Source organism: Styela clava, chromosome 15 (assembly GCF_964204865.1).
Source record: "Styela clava chromosome 15, kaStyClav1.hap1.2, whole genome shotgun sequence".
NCBI classification, from domain to species: Eukaryota; Metazoa; Chordata; class Ascidiacea; order Stolidobranchia; family Styelidae; genus Styela; species Styela clava.
The window spans coordinates 15,780,336-15,798,127 of NC_135264.1; the positions used below are offsets into that span (position 1 = coordinate 15,780,336).

At 36.3% G+C, this 17,792-nt stretch overlaps 3 protein-coding genes across 4 annotated transcripts; all 3 read right to left on the reverse strand.

Moving 5' to 3' along the window:
* Positions 1-1,683: 1,683 nt before the first annotated feature.
* Positions 1,684-7,927, reverse strand: LOC120333998 (uncharacterized). Of its 2 annotated transcripts, XM_078109553.1 has the most exons (8): positions 7,611-7,927; positions 6,131-6,865; positions 5,647-5,688; positions 5,339-5,380; positions 4,947-5,030; positions 4,173-4,328; positions 3,100-3,326; positions 1,684-2,689 (listed from the first exon to the last, which is right to left on the reverse strand). In XM_078109553.1, the coding sequence occupies exons 1-8, from the start codon at positions 7,618-7,620 to the stop codon at positions 2,444-2,446; spliced, it is 1,542 nt and encodes a 513-aa protein (XP_077965679.1). In that variant the 5' UTR covers positions 7,621-7,927; the 3' UTR covers positions 1,684-2,443. The 2 variants fall into 2 exon arrangements, with proteins under 2 accessions (XP_077965679.1, XP_077965680.1); XM_078109554.1 differs by lacking the exon at positions 5,647-5,688.
* A 2,789-nt stretch (positions 7,928-10,716) lies between these two features.
* Positions 10,717-13,985, reverse strand: LOC120333771 (tetratricopeptide repeat protein 7B-like). Its single transcript, XM_039401131.2, has one exon. The coding sequence runs from the start codon at positions 13,983-13,985 to the stop codon at positions 11,466-11,468; it is 2,520 nt and encodes an 839-aa protein (XP_039257065.2). The 3' UTR covers positions 10,717-11,465.
* Positions 13,986-14,028: 43 nt separating this feature from the next.
* On the reverse strand, positions 14,029-17,250 carry LOC144432367 (tetratricopeptide repeat protein 7B-like). The gene has a single exon (XM_078120381.1). It carries the CDS (start codon positions 16,417-16,419, stop codon positions 14,563-14,565), a length of 1,857 nt encoding a protein of 618 aa, XP_077976507.1. The 5' UTR covers positions 16,420-17,250; the 3' UTR covers positions 14,029-14,562.
* Positions 17,251-17,792: the final 542 nt, after the last annotated feature.

Sequence of the window (17,792 nt, forward strand, 5' to 3'; positions counted from 1 at the left end):
TATTAAAGTACTATGCAATTTAAGAGTCCTGCTGTACATTAACATAAATGTATTTCCTATTATATTAAATAACTCCGGTATTAACCTAATTCTATGGGGAGTTTTGATCGGAGAGAAACGGCGATTTGAGTATTACGCAATTTCTGGTGAAAGGGATGAAGAAAAAATTTATACGTATAGGTTTATTTGTCGCAACGGTAACACCCGGTAACTTAGAGGTATCAGGGTATGTTAGAAAGCGATTGTACAGTTGAGTATTGTTCACAGATTTTGCACAGTATTTGGTTATAGTCCGGTATTTCTCGACACTAATTTTATGATCTGTTTTTTTCTATTCACCCTAACTTGCTCTTGAAAAAGCCGTCAATATTACTTATATGGCGTGGTATTTCAGTATGTTGGAAAGCGCCTATACAGTTGAATATCGTCCACAAATTAAACACCATATTTGGTACTATTCCGGTATTTCCTGACACAAATTTTATGCAATTCAAGAGTTCTGCTGTACACCAACACGAATGCATTTCTGTAACGTTTCGTTTGACCAAGTCAGACTTCCTCAGACAAGCAGTTTTCACATTATACAGATACACTAGCATAAAGGCATTGAGGAAGGATTGAGAGTTAATCTCGCGCAACCTCTACTGATACTAATTTTGTCATCTTATTATTTTGTTCACCATAATTTACTATTGAAAAATCTGTCTGTATTAATTATATTCCGCGGGTATTGGGTATGTTAGCAAGTCACATGTTCTGTTGAGTATTGTTCTCAGACTGAGTAAAATGTTTGATATTATCTCGTTATTGACCAAAGCTAATTCTCTGATCTGTTACTTTGTTTTCCCTGGTTGAAAAAGCCGTCTATATTACAGCGCGGGGATCGATATGTAAGAAAGTGCAGGTGCAGCTGATAATTTTCGCAAACTAAACACAATATTCGTTCCTATTATTTCCTGTTACCATTGAATATAATATCACAGTTAGATCGCCAATGGAAACTTTGACCTCAAGACCAGTAAAATTGCCGGCAGCTTGATATAGAGTCATCAAATTTCCATCACCTGAAAGATGCTGCCTTTGATCCTCTATTGTTTCCGGTATCAATTCCTCCTAATCTCCCTATTAAATTGTCAACAATAAATGTAAAACTATACAGCAAATAATTTAGCGCCTGGCGAAATCGTGACCTTGCTTCGCGTCGTTAAGGTCCATCCTTCTAAATCGTGGCTCGTGAAACCCCACCTGATAATATAATTAAGTTTTTATGATAACGCCGTCCAAAGAATATTTTATTTATTTTTAGTTTCATGAAGTTCCATCCTCACAAATCCGTCGGAGAATCTTTATAGCAATCTAGATTTATAAATTACCTATAGGATTGGATTTACATATAGAGGTAAGACGATACAACTTCTTAATCATATGGCGAACCACGGCCTCTCTTCCGGTTACCAGTCCATGACGGGTATGGGATTAGTTAGCCAGTTATTTGTTTTCAGATGTACATTACAACTTTCTCGATCATTTCTCATTTTGTACAATTTCAAACGTGGAAACTCCACTTGCAACTGCACATTTATAAAATACGAATGCATGGGAAATATTCACTTCATCAAGTTTGGTTTCGATGTTTTAGATTAAGATGGGAATTATTAAACGACATTACAAAATAACGCTGTTTTGTGAGAAGTATTTATTACTGTCTACATTTTGGAATTTTCCTAAATTAAAATTTGACTATATCACGATTGCATTGCGGAAATATACAATTTATTTTGTTTGAAATTGAACTATAGCTCATTATATCCTCTAGTTCAGGGACGTGCAACAGGCGGCCCGCGGGCCACAACCCGCCCCGCTAAGCCTTTTAGTGTGGCCCTTGTCAACAATCAGATTTTTTATCCATTCAAAACTAATCCAATAGTTGTATGTTTAAAAAGTCATGGTAAAAATTCATATTGTTTTTATTTTGCTTTTTTTCGCTTCGTTCAATCTTTTGTCGTTTTATCCGGTACTGTATGGGTGAGCGATAGTCACATTCACGGCTTTTCGTGTGGCCCAGTTAGATGTCTGATGTTGGTTATATGGCCCACCGACTAAAAATGTTGCACACCCTTGCTCTAGTTCAAGAAGTTACACCAAGCAAGGTTTTTGGACTTGGGGCCATAAAATTTCGCTCGCCTGGACTCTCGGGCCATGTAAGTGACATTTTATGAACAATATTTACAGTGTTACAAAAGCAAATGGGGAAAACAATAAACCTTGTACCAAAACTAAGTTTAATTGCTATCTCCATAAATTCCTTGAGCTATTTTTTCAGCTAAAATATCAAAATTTGGTTTCAGTTTGGTTATGGCAGCATCAGGCGGGCCAGATTGAATCAACCAACGGGCCGGATTTGGCCCGCGGGCCGTAGTTTGACCATGTCAGGGTTAGAACATTACAAGTGCATCGCGGACCCTTCAAACTCATCTTTGTCTAGAAATTCACAGATTGAATATTGTAATTTGATCGACGGGTCTTCATTTTTTATCCCATTTTGTACATGGAAGTTGTTTTCCTTCCTAAACTTCTCATGGGGGTCGAAATGGAGCACAATACCCGTTGCCAGTTTTTGCTTCTTTGGTCCGAACTGATGCATCCACCTCAAATAGTTCGCTCGTGAACCGTCTTGTTGGAAAATTTGCTAAAAATCAGTTTTTGAGAAAAACTTTAGTAAATTGAATCAGTTGGGGTAGGGGTATTGGCTATTAGACGATCATATATTATGGGAAAAGTCAAGCCAAGTCCAGTCAAGATTATTTAATCTATAGCCAGTAAAAAGACAAAAATAATGCAAATGATTAGGAAAAAATCATATTTACAGCTTTACTGGGGAAAGGAAGCCGCGGGGAACCAAAATTAGTTATCGAGCAGCGACAACCAAGGTTCTAACATCTGACTCAACAGATTGGGGGAGAGAGAGTTTCAAAATTACTGATATTAATGGTAAATATATCATATGAATTTTGCAAATTAGCCAACTAACATCGAATATTAGAGATCAGTACTAGAAATAGATATATTGTCCTATTTGCCATTTAAACGACAACGTACCCGGTTCCTGATGTCAAAGGTCATCCCTGTCCATATATATTTTCCAATAACGCTTTGATTCAAGGCAAGTTCCTTCAGCAGTTCGAAATGTTCGGGACTGTATATATTAGCCAAATGTCCTTTCCCCATTTGGCAATCTACAGAATGAATGTCTCTGTATGATTTTCGTTTTGCTTTATAGAGATGGAAGCATGATCCGTCATATTGTACGTCGCAAGGAAATCTATCTGGAAGAGAAATACGTATGTAAATGCTTATCAAAGTTAGGCGCTCCAGAAGTATGTGTACCAATATGCAGGTAACTAATTTTGTTCGCCTAAGTTACATCAACTTGTGTGAAGGGACTGAAACCTATGGGCATGGAGTATGGCTAAAACAGGCAGTCCCCGAACTCGTGATAGAACTAAAATAGGAAAAAATTATGGCATGACCCTGACCCGGTACACATATTGCGGTTATACCTCAAATTATAAAAACGGGTTCTCGTTTGTATCGAACTCACTAACAACAGGTTCCCTCATTTCACAAAATCATTCCATACTTGTAGCCAGTACCGGGGTCACTCTTAGTCAAGGTATGCTGGAGTCTTGAGGACCTCGTCATGCAGTTTCGAACTATTATGTTTTTGAATGAATTCAACATACTATCCAATCCACTTAGAATTTAGATGATTAGCTTTCGTATCCACGCAATTTAAATATTCTATGATGTCATAATACATTATGCCACAAAAATAAATTATGACGTCATTAGCCTCATGATCATTCATCAATGACTCGGACTCAACTAACCGCCAATGAGCTCAGTGAGTTGACTCGACTTGAGACTCGATACTCTGATGATATGCTACTCGACTTGACTCACGACTCGTGGGTTTGGGAGGCTTCTATGCTATGCCATTTTTGAAACCCCTCTTTAACAATGACGTCATAAGAATGTCGTCATAATATATTCCAAGGTTTATGACGTCATATAAGAATAAAATTGTAATTGCGTGAATACAGAAGCCAACCACCCAAGTGGATTGAATAAGCTTGTCGTATGTAAGATACGTTAAAAGGAAAACAGCTCACTCTCTCCGCATTCCATTCCAGTTTGGCACGTCCTAGTTTCTTTAGTTTTTCCTTTGCAGTAATCTCTCTTTTCTCCTTTGCACTTTCTCGTCCGCACGCTTGTACCTTCGCCACAAGTGGCGCTACATTCTCCCCATTTTGTCCACGGTGTCCATTCTGAAAATTATATTTAGTTCCGAATTTTTTATTAACGTCAATTACTTTAGGCCTAGTGAACAATCCATGCCTATTTTTAAAAGTGAGCTATGGATCGTTTAGCTATATTCTTTTTGTTTCAAGAGAAAAATATCGGATTATTCGGATCTTAAATTTATATTTAAAGATCTCCAGGAGACAATTGCTATATATAGCAACGGGTCGCGATATTTTATCCACGTCTCTGTATTACTCGTTTGCGTGGGCGTGTCAAATTTTTCTGCTGCCCGGGGCGAGTTTCTGATAATGATTCCTTTTATAGTAACTTCAAAAATATTTCGGAACGAATTATAGTGTTGTTATACATGACATCAGAACAAACTAAATGTTAAGTAAAAGTGAAATGTTGTTAATATCATTATTTAAATCATCAAACTAGGCAACAAACTCAGCACAATAACGTGATGCTCGGGGCGACTACCCCTATGGCACCCTCTAGACACGCCCACGCTTGTCTGGTGATAATATCAGCAATTCGGTGCTTACAGACTTTACGGTATCTTTATTGATGCGTGGCCGACTCGACTCCAGAGACTTGGTCGCCGGTTCATAGTCTATATTCCATAAGAATTCATTTACCTGGTCGATTTTCTTTTTCTGAGACTAATTTTTCAAGCGATTCAAGAATTATAGTCATCTTCAGTTCCATTGCCGTTTGAGACTCTGAAAACATTAACGACAGAATACGTTATAATATGTATAAGATCAGCTCGTGGACTAAAACGGATTTCCTGTTAACATATATGAATAACGACGTCGCCATCTGTATGAAATGGGAACGGCGTATGCGAATCTCTAATTTATAGGCCATAATGGTACGTAAAGTTCTTTGCAATGCGAAAAAAATGAAAATCTGAAAAGGTACCTACTTACTCTGACAGCAATATCGTCCAAATCGTATAAATCCTGAGGAATCGATATTTATTAAAGAATACTGGAAATCAATATCATTAAAAAAGTATAATATTTACCTTTCAATTGATCGTTGCCAGTTTTGAGTTCTTTGAGAAGTCCTGGAAAGATTAAAAATTAATATCGAATGACCTTTGATGAATTGCAGGTCCTGGGTTGAGATAGCTACAACAGCTGAAGTAGCATATCGGAACGGCACTTACATGTTTCTCAATTATATATGCGACAGGTTTTTTGAACATTATTTAAAATTCCAATTTCATCTATTTCTTATTTCAGTAAATTATTACGCTTTTCCTGTCATTTTATAACAATAACTGATCGTATGATTTTTGTATAAAATTTTGTAGATAAGAATACGGTGTACCTTTCATATCTTGATTTTCTTTTAGTACATTCGACAGACGATCTATAAAGTATTGATAGTAAAGTATTATATATTAGCTCTTTATGAAATACAACAAACGAAGATATGAACGCTTATATGCTATTTTGTTTCCATCGAAACTATAGACAAATTTGCAATCAATTGAATATGTATCGGAGTTAAGTAGGTGGGAAAAAGTTCTAAATAAATCGTAGTTTTTTTAAAACCAGATTCCAGTATGACGATTATTTTTATGCTGGACTCAGAAATATTTTATGTGTGATGAGATAACTAAACTACGGAAATTTACTATTGTCAATTTACTATTGTTTGAGTTGAAAATTTCTACTGGAGTCCTAACTTCAAGTAGACTGGAATTTTCGTTCAACTCCGACTTCGTGGAATTCCAACTCTAGTATCATCGCCTGAACCCACTCTAACATTCCTGTTGTATACAGACGGGTTAAAAGAAAGCTTCGCCTACCTGACATTGCAGTCAATTTTACGTTCATGTTTCTCTGAAAAGTTTTGAATCCGAGGCAAGTTTGAGGACATGTTGCCGCTCCTTTACGAACCGATTTGCTTTTGTTAGGTTTGGGAATATTTTTTCCCGAATTTGTGCTATTTTTTTGCCCTTTAACCATGAGCTTTGTGGGTGTCAGTTTGGGACTTTTTTGTTTTCTTCTTGCTTTAGGATTTTTACGACCTTTTTTGGCCTTTGTTTTTCGTACACTCGTAGCTACCGGTACCGCGATAGGCGGCGCAGTTTTTGTGACATTGTTGAAGATGGTTGAATTGTAAGTATTCATTGTTCTTTGTGTCGTCATTGTAGGGTTTAATGTTGCATGGCCAGTGTGGTTTTCAAATACTGACATTGTTGTTGGTTTTGGATTAGTAGTGACATTGTCACCAGCTTTTTGCGTCTTTATAGCTGAAGTTTTCTGAACACCAGTTGTTACCGTTTGCACGTAAGTTAATGGCGTCGCTTGTGGTGTAGTTTCAGTATTGATCGCAGGGACTTCAGTACTGTTGATGATTGTAGTGTTGTCGCCTTCCAGTAGGATATTACTCTTTGAGGTTTCTGGGTAAGAGGCTCCGTTCACGATGACAATATCTTCTTTTGCAACTTCAAAACCATAAATCGAAGAACTCAGTAGGAGAATGTAGAATACTTCACACAATTTTGCCATTGCCACGACTATTCTTTGTATACCTATATCTAAATGGATAAATTTGTTTGAAATAGACCGTTATTTCAGGCGCATATCCACTGTAAATGTAGGCTATACATAAGTACTGTGCGTAAACTGTAAACGAGACTAATTTATTGAATTATGGAACAGTCGCCAGGCTTAGTCAATTACAATCGCCCTTCTCGGAGTTACTGTTGGGCATTTTTGAATACCTAATGATTTCAGAATCGAATTGAATACTTTTTCGAATCGAATGTTAAATATTTGGAAGATATTAAAATGTATGTGACTTTTCATTGTGATGGGTCCTTCAATCACATAAATTACTAAAAACATAGGGTCTGTCCAGTGTCGGACTTGAGAGGCCCCAAGCACTCAAGACTTTGGTGCCCTATATATACAATATAATAATAGGAATTTAGCTATTGTTTCTTGTTATCTGACAGTTAATTTCAGTATTCATTACTGATTGAAGGCCAAATTATGATTAATTTACATATTTTTTTACAGTATTACTGGTAAAAAGGGTCACTCATTAAATGTTTTAAATACCATTTCACCGTAACTTCAATATTTAAAATGCATCAGTGCGCCACTAAATTTGATATTTGTTTACTCATACATACCAGTACGGTATTTAGCACTCTAGTAGTGTACCGTTTTTTCTTGACGTTTAATATTCCTAATGGCTAAATGCCGATATCTGGATACCGATCCCATCCAGCCACTCCAGGCAGAACAGTATTAATTAAGCTTCTTATCTGAACTTACCTGTATGCATACTTGATTTATGTGGTGGACGCTACAGTAATAAAGGTTCCTATAATTCAAAAGTTAAAGGTGCATTCTGCCCAGGGCCGGATCATGCCTTTTACATTCTCTAGGCCCCAAGCACCTAAGAGTCCAGTGGTGTATCTACATAAAATTGCGCCCATGGCAAAATTAGTTTGAAAATGCGCCCCACTTGATAGTTAGTTCACAATTTATAATGACTGTCATGGAAATGAGTTAATTGTACGTTATTATTTGAGTAAAAATACCAGTTTCAGTTATTACCAACTTGAAATTATTTTATTGAAACATTTACAACTTTTGAGTAAAAATACCAGTTTCAGTTATTACCAACTTGAAATTATTTTATTGAAACATTTACCGATTAAAACTTTTCTTCTTTTTTGCGCCCCTGTTCAAACGGCGCCCATGGCACGAGCCATGGCTGCCACACCCTAGATACGCCATTGCCTAAGACACTAGTGTTTTATGCCACAAACATTTATAGAGGAATACGGTGATACTTGAGAAAAAAAAAGCCAAATTCATTTTAACTGAGACAATATTGAGGTTTGAGTCGTCAGACCAACTCTATTATTTAATTATACACTAATGCGCAATTGAAAATTCGACTATAAAAATTCTGTGGTGCCGCCTTCTTTGGTGCTCTAAGCACGTGCTTATTTTGCTTAATGATTCTTTGTCCTGGACCCGTCACTTAGACAGTTTGCTGAGTGTTCACTCACAATAAAATCATGTTTCATCAATAACTCCAAGAAAAAAAATATATCAGATGTATATCATATATCGAAATTGCATTGTGAAAATATCGATGCAATAAAAAACTGAGTAATTCACATCGATCTGAAAAACAAAATGGCAGCGATTCGAAATTTTTATATGTACCAATTCAAATAATTTACTATTCGATTCGAAATGTACCCGAAGTTCGAGTCTGCAAAGTCCAGTAGCTAGCTACTAACTGTTACGGTGGCACTCATATACCTAAAGCTTACCAGGATTTTCACGAAACGTTCTCCTGGTAAATAAATTTGCAAGACTATTGTAATCCGTGTAGCTTTATATTTGCGTGCATCATTCATACGCGTACTATTGATGGCTTCGTTAACGAGTTATTCAAGTTTTCGCGGATAAACTTGACAGCAAATGTTTGAGATTAATTCGTTGCCTCAGGACTTACGTTGCTACTGCAATTAAAAACGATCAGTGAATTTAGTTATATTTACCAGTATTCTAAATGGTTTAATTTGTGTAGCGTATGCATAACTATAGCTCCTTTCTTTTGGCATTTCTGGCGGTGGAAATGTATTCACTAACTGTGAGGATATCGTAGCAAGGATCAAAATGCATATAAGCTCGGGCGAAATTTTGCAAAATAGAATATATTCAAGTGTGATGTACACAAGACTTCTGAGTGCTTCAGAAGTGTATGTACCAATATGGAGGTAGCTAATTTTGTTCGCCTACTTCACATGAAGTTGTGCATAGGGACTAAAACCTATGGGCAGGGGGTATATTCACTTGGCTAAACTAACTAACTAAGAACTAAAATAAGGAAAATCGGAATAAAATTATGGCCTAACCCTAACCTGATACACACACTACGGGAGTACCGACTTTTGATTTAATCACCATTTAAGAATGCCATGAGTAGGAAAATGCAAGTAGGCTATAAGCCTTGTTTTGGTAACGGATAATAATTTCAAAATTTATTTCCCAAAAACGTAAAAGTTCTTTCAATGCCACAAACATAAGAAGTAGACATTGTTTCAACAGAGAATTATTTTGATATTCTGTTCAATGGGAAAACAAATGATTTTTCTATTTGCGGATTTACTATATATGCTCGCTTGATTTGAAATTTCTCAAATTCATCTCATCGCATTTTTACTCATTTTCGCCTCAAGTCCATCAAAACGACCCTGAACATGTTGTAAGTAGATCACGTGAACCTTCACCCTGTTTTATATAATATAAAAAGGAGCGCTTCAAGCTAATTGTGTCTTGAGCGACATAACGCGAAATATTTAACATTAGCTTTCGGTCACTGTGATTTTTGACGGTTTCATATTTTACGTTGACCTACTGCGTGGTTCTTCCTGTCATTATTCAATAATAACAAAATTTAAAGTTTGTCTTGGGCTTGATATAAAATATACCCTCGATACACTCCTTTTTTGCTCAATTTGTTCACATTGCGAGCAAAATATATTCGTTGTAAGCTAAGCTTGATTGAGCATGATCTTAAAACAAATTCTTTAAAAAAGTGTTGCGGAATTAAAACAAACTCAACCGAGTAACTGGGACAAGAGACCATGGTCACCATGTGATTGAGATATCATGTCAGCCTTTCTATACCCGTCTAAAATCGTATGCCTAATTCAGTGCTGTTTTATCGCGTCTGAGTATTGTGGCAACATCCGGATTTGTATTATAAGACTCCGACCACCCATAACAGGTTCAAGAGAAAATATATTTCTTGCTCTCTTTTTCGGCCGTTGGATTGGAGGTCGTCTGCTTTTTGGTTATGTCCTCTGTTTTTAGTATTTATTGCTATTTTTAAGTGTAGAGTTCGCATATCAATAAATGACCAATCCATAATCTTGGGTCTTTTGCCCTCTTAAACACAGTAACAAAACCTATCTCCGACAAATGCCAACATAAATAATCCTATATCAAATCAAACAGTCAAATAATTGCATACATATATGGACACGTTAACCAGAGCGAAGCAGTATTTACCTTCGACGCAACCGGTACCCACAAAAAATTCCGAGTTTCGTGTAGAAATAATTTACAGAATCAAACCGGACAGCCAGTGTTCCCATGGATAAAATAATACAGCGAAATTTTAGACGAAATATCAGATTTCATGCGAAATTTAGAAATAAATAAAAGTAATAGCCTTCTGGCAAAAAAATCAATCTTTACCCACTGAAAATTTCAAAGCAATTGGTCCAGTATTCGAAGAGAAAAGCGATTTTTTAAAAATGATGGAGACAAATAATAACAATATAATATTGAAACGATCGTTATGTTCACTAAAGTGTCCAATAATCCTATATCAAATCAAACAGTCAAATAATTGCATACAATATCAATTTATTGCACAAATGCCATTTCAATATATATTTTTAAGATGGATTAACATTTTACAACATTCTGAATATTAAAAACCTACTGCAACAACAATATGGTAAATTAGGGATAAATGGTTGAAACATAAAATAATAGTCATTGTGTAAATAAATTCTACTTTTGGTACAGGTATGTTTAACATGGTGCTTTGAACATTATGCTTACTAATATCAAAAACAACGACGCTCCAGAAGTATGTGCACCAATATGTAAGTAACTAATTTTGTTACCTACTGTACATCAAGTTGTGTAAGGGACTGAAACCTATGGGCAGGAGGTATATTCACTTAGCTAACACAGACAGTCCACTAACTTGTAATAGAAGGAAAATCGGAATAAAATTATGGCATAACCCTAACCTGGTACACACACTATGGGAGTACCGCATTCGGATAGGAGCACAAAATGGGGGAAAGTTTTTATCATAATAATATGTTCCAATAAAATGACTTGAACTTGGAAATATGGAGTATTGGTTCTGAATCTTGAATTTGAAGCTAGTTATGATAATAATCTTATAATATGTACTGTGACCCCCACTGCGCCTTTTAACCTACCAGACGGTCGGGACCCCAAGTTTGAAGAGTCCTGTTCTAAAAAACCGTGTATTTCTTTACATCTAGGATGCTTTTTATGCAGAGCCTTGTTCTGAGCAAAGAGTAAAAACAATGAACAAAAACTTTCTTACAAAAAAAATTACAAATCTCTAGATACAGTGGTGAAAGGGACAACAGGCGACGTTGCCTCGATGTTAATAGCCATGGTCATGCATTCTACTGAGCCGTCCGCATCTTCTAATTCTTGCAAAACATCACCAAGACAAAGCCATATTTCATGAGACATTGGGTTTAATTTGACAGCGTCTTGTAAAAGTTTTTTAGCAAATTCGAGTTGTTTTTGATCGATTAAAATTTTCGCCCATTCCCATAATGCTTTGTAATGTTTAGGGTTTATTGTGATGGTATTTTCATACATCGTGCACGCTTCTGATTGGTCACCTCGGCATTGTGCGAGCCTGCCTCTAGTGTACAAAACGGAATGTGATAACGGGAACAACGCTGATGCCTCTTGTACACACTGACCAGCTTCGTCAAACCGCTGTAGAGTAAGGTAGACTTCGGCAGTAATTAACCAGATATGGGCTTGTAGTAGCGAAGGGTGTGCCATCGATATACCAACATTCATAGGATGGAAATTGCCAAGTGAAGACTCAATATCAGATAATCCACGTTCCATTCGTGAAGCCGCGACCGAACCGATAAACGAACCGCCATCATTTAAATCCAATTCGTTTCCAATACTCTGATTTGTTACGCTCAATCCATCAGAAGTTAGACGATCCAACATGGCCTCAGTGTTCATTGCGTTGCTCTCTCGCGCTTCATGTAAAGTCTTATAAATTTGTGCCATCGAGTGACATGTACACAAAGCTTCCTTGTCGCGGCCGACGTACATTTCCATTTTACATTTTGTGAAGAGAAGGTTTATGTTTTCTGGGTAAAATTTACATGCTGTTTCCAGAATTGTGAAAGCCTTTTTAAATTGCTTTTGTGCCGTGAGTAAAAGAACTAAAAGATGTAAACAATTTAAATCGTATGGTTGCAGTTCTAATGCCTCTTTCACATGCGTTATCGCATCATTTATTCTTCGATCCAAAGCCATTTCGACAGCCATAAAGAGAAGTGGCTTATAGTCTTGAGGGTCAACGTTATGACCTTCATTGAAATGTAAAATTGCTTTCGAACGAAGCTCTTTGACTTTATTTCTGGGTGTGCCGTCAACGCAAAGATACGAATATCCCATTCCGACTGCTAAATGCACAGCGGACAAATAATCATCAAAATTTTCATTCTCATCGTCATTTTGCGGAATAACTGAAGCAGAATTCAATGCTTTTTTAGCAAAATCTATCCCAGTCTCGATGTCATTTAAACTTTCAAAGCATATTTTCGCTGCTAATAGATACGGTGCTGGATTTTCGGGCCGGATCTGGCTGCATTCCATAAATACTCTAACTGCTCGATCCAGTCTACCAGCGGATTGTAATGATAACCCATACTGAAACCAAATATGGAATTCCTTGTAAGCGTATTTCAGCGAGGCTTCAATGCTTTTTGCAAACATTTCATATTGTGAATATTCACCCAATGCGACCGCTAGGAGATCATAGAGCGTTCTTGAATTCCGCAAAAGCTCGGAGCGGGCTTCTGAATATTCAGGCGACATATCCAAAATAGGGTCGGTATTAAACATTGTCTCGGAAATGATAAGAAGTAAAATTGATTCTTGTGTGCAATCAGTTGGTGAAAAAGACCGTTCAATCGGCGAAATTGTAAATGTAGCTGTCGGACTTCCACCACCATGTTTTAAAACTAATTTTTTTGCCTTTGAACCCTCAGGATCATCCCCGTTTTGTGTGGAAGTAGGAGATTTGTATGTGACATCAGAAATTCCTCTGATAAGCACTGTTGCCAGATCTCGAGCCAAAGTTTGCTGCACAGAAGATGTGATCTTTGATTGCAACACTTTTCGTAGTTTTTCAATCCCGATTTCAACGTCCCCATTTTTCATATGAAGTAACGGACCTCTTTGAAATGCAAGTTCCATACCATGACTTATCGGAGGCTCGGCAGTTAACCCTTGACCCTGAAGCCTTTCAAATTCCGCTATATAATCAAACGCTATTTCAGTCGAGCGTTCGTAAGATTGAATTATTTCTTTATCGTCTAAAATTTCCCCAGAGGCAAATTTTAACCTTGAATGTTCCAAGCAAAGTCCTTTTATCGCATAAACTTCAGAAACGAGTCTTATTTGGTAACAATGTTCCTCTTGTCCCATTTTTTCTAAATCCAAGTTTTTCATCATGTTAATACAGGCTTTGGTGTTCCCTTGCGCATAGAGTAATCTGCATAAAAGCAGGCAAGACTCTTTCTTTATGTCAAATAGAGTATCTTTGCATTCGGATGCCATAACTTCTTGTAATTTCACTTTCAATTGCGCAAGATCTTTCTTAGATTTCGCAACATTTTCTCGCCTTGGTGGATTTTCTTGAAGATACGTCTCAAGTTTAACCTCCCCCTCTAAGAGCAAAACTGCGGGGTCGGCGGAACCACATTTTTTCGACAATAACTTTGAAGCTTCGTCGATTTTCGAGCAACTGCCTTCATTTCTATGTTTTATAATTTCATTTTCAATTTTATGTCGTTTCGAGGACATTTTGAAAACGGTATAAAAAGTTAGAAATTTGAATTATCTTAAATTCTAAAAAAAAAATTTACCACGTTAAATTAATTAATTAAAATAAAGAAGGCACACAGGAACATAAAATCTAACACACTGACATTGGCACCTACAGAGACACAAAACAAAACAAATACATCCATGTGAGCCCATACATATGATAACAACTGTATGATTACTCCCATACATAACAAGAATCTATAATGCTTGTTTGTACATTAATTTGAAGCCACAAATAACCAATAAAACTAAAGCATCATCGAAAAGTTCGAAATAATTCAAAAATTCTTGCTACCAAATTCGATGAAAGGTTGGAAGGGGATAGAATTTTATCTTCATAATAAAAAAAGGAAGCATTTTTATTTCAAATCATTTTGAAAATGTTTTTATATATCTGGATTACACTATTTTTCAATCGAATCTACGATATCCAAAAATTATTCCTTGGTTACTGCTTCTACCGAGTCATACTAGGAGCCAAAATATGAAAATGCCTTGGTAAATTTTTAAAATATTATCTCTTGAGTGATATTACGTACAGTGATATTTTTTTTCAATTCCTAGACATCTGATCAAAACTCGTTTTCACTAGTTCAATAAGTGTTGAGTGACATGTACACAAAGCTTCCTTGTCGCGGCCGACGTACATTTCCATTTTACATTTTGTGAAGAGAAGGTTTATGTTTTCTGGGTAAAATTTACATGCTGTTTCCAGAATTGTGAAAGCCTTTTTAAATTGCTTTTGTGCCGTGAGTAAAAGAACTAAAAGATGTAAACAATTTAAATCGTATGGTTGCAGTTCTAATGCCTCTTTCACATGCGTTATCGCATCATTTATTCTTCGATCCAAAGCCATTTCGACAGCCATAAAGAGAAGTGGCTTATAGTCTTGAGGGTCAACGTTATGACCTTCATTGAAATGTAAAATTGCTTTCGAACGAAGCTCTTTGACTTTATTTCTTGGTGTGCCGTCAACGCAAAGATACGAATATCCCATTCCGACTGCTAAATGCACAGCGGACAAATAATCATCAAAATTTTCATTCTCATCGTCATTTTGCGGAATAACTGAAGCAGAATTCAATGCTTTTTTAGCAAAATCTATCCCAGTCTCGATGTCATTTAAACTTTCAAAGCATATTTTCGCTGCTAATAGATACGGTGCTGGATTTTCGGGCCGGATCTGGCTGCATTCCATAAATACTCTAACTGCTCGATCCAGTCTACCAGCGGATTGTAATGATAACCCATACTGAAACCAAATATGGAATTCCTTGTAAGCGTATTTCAGCGAGGCTTCAATGCTTTTTGCAAACATTTCATATTGTGAATATTCACCCAATGCGACCGCTAGGAGATCATAGAGCGTTCTTGAATTCCGCAAAAGCTCGGAGCGGGCTTCTGAATATTCAGGCGACATATCCAAAATAGGGTCGGTATTAAACATTGTCTCGGAAATGATAAGAAGTAAAATTGATTCTTGTGTGCAATCAGTTGGTGAAAAAGACCGTTCAATCGGCGAAATTGTAAATGTAGCTGTCGGACTTCCACCACCATGTTTTAAAACTAATTTTTTTGCCTTTGAACCCTCAGGATCATCCCCGTTTTGTGTGGAAGTAGGAGATTTGTATGTGACATCAGAAATTCCTCTGATAAGCACTGTTGCCAGATCTCGAGCCAAAGTTTGCTGCACAGAAGATGTGATCTTTGATTGCAACACTTTTCGTAGTTTTTCAATCCCGATTTCAACGTCCCCATTTTTCATATGAAGTAACGGACCTCTTTGAAATGCAAGTTCCATACCATGACTTATCGGAGGCTCGGCAGTTAACCCTTGACCCTGAAGCCTTTCAAATTCCGCTATATAATCAAACGCTATTTCAGTCGAGCGTTCGTAAGATTGAATTATTTCTTTATCGTCTAAAATTTCCCCAGAGGCAAATTTTAACCTTGAATGTTCCAAGCAAAGTCCTTTTATCGCATAAACTTCAGAAACGAGTCTTATTTGGTAACAATGTTCCTCTTGTCCCATTTTTTCTAAATCCAAGTTTTTCATCATGTTAATACAGGCTTTGGTGTTCCCTTGCGCATAGAGTAATCTGCATAAAAGCAGGCAAGACTCTTTCTTTATGTCAAATAGAGTATCTTTGCATTCGGATGCCATAACTTCTTGTAATTTCACTTTCAATTGCGCAAGATCTTTCTTAGATTTCGCAACATTTTCTCGCCTTGGTGGATTTTCTTGAAGATACGTCTCAAGTTTAACCTCCCCCTCTAAGAGCAAAACTGCGGGGTCGGCGGAACCACATTTTTTCGACAATAACTTTGAAGCTTCGTCGATTTTCGAGCAACTGCCTTCATTTCTATGTTTTATAATTTCATTTTCAATTTTATGTCGTTTCGAGGACATTTTGAAAACGGTATAAAAAGTTAGAAATTTGAATTATCTTAAATTCTAAAAAAAAAATTTACCACGTTAAATTAATTAATTAAAATAAAGAAGGCACACAGGAACATAAAATCTAACACACTGACATTGGCACCTACAGAGACACAAAACAAAACAAATACATCCATGTGAGCCCATACATATGATAACAACTGTATGATTACTCCCATACATAACAAGAATCTATAATGCTTGTTTGTACATTAATTTGAAGCCACAAATAACCAATAAAACTAAAGCATCATCGAAAAGTTCGAAATAATTCAAAAATTCTTGCTACCAAATTCGATGAAAGGTTGGAAGGGGATAGAATTTTATCTTCATAATAAAAAAAGGAAGCATTTTTATTTCAAATCATTTTGAAAATGTTTTTATATATCTGGATTACACTATTTTTCAATCGAATCTACGATATCCAAAAATTATTCCTTGGTTACTGCTTCTACCGAGTCATACTAGGAGCCAAAATATGAAAATGCCTTGGTAAATTTTTAAAATATTATCTCTTGAGTGATATTACGTACAGTGATATTTTTTTTCAATTCCTAGACATCTGATCAAAACTCGTTTTCACTAGTTCAATAAGTGTTGCCCAATTTAACTTACACTAACCAAAATTTTTTTATTGGTGGTTGCCTTTAAATAGTCGCAAAGATACGATTAAAAATTCTCCTCATTATATCCATCGAGAGATGTTATGTACAGCGATATTTTGTTTACTTCCCAGACATCTGATCAAAACTCAGTTTTCGCAAGTTCAAGAAAAAAATATGATTGAAGAAATTATTCAAACGTTAAATCCCAAGTCTCTCATACATTGTTTATGAGCTTCGATTAACCCTTTGCAATTTTCTTCGCCTTTGTTGATTATACATTCATCTCTGACTCCTTTTGTTTCCAAGCATACACAACAAGGCTTTAGTGGTTTTCCATCTGGTCCGATTGGACGAGTCGACTTTTTAACCTCTGTTTTAGTGGTGGAAGGAGGTGATGATAAGGCGGTGGTTGGAGTTGTTTGTAAACTTGTCATTTTATTTATATATATCGAACACTATAGTGTCTATAAAGAGAGAAATTAACTTTAAATGCAAATAAAATGTACAATCGCAGTGTTGAATAATTAAAATAAAATGTGGGGTGGGACAAAAAAAGTCCAAGATGAAACTAAAATGAAATGTGAGAGTTTTATGCCTTACCCGTATAATCGGAAGGCAGCGGGGAAGACTTGAGAGGTCAAAAAGATCGATTGTCCACTCAAAGAAATTATGACTGTTACCGGTATCTGTTTAAATGAGGCAGTTTAACAGGGATTGCGAAGTTTTGAAGTAAATATT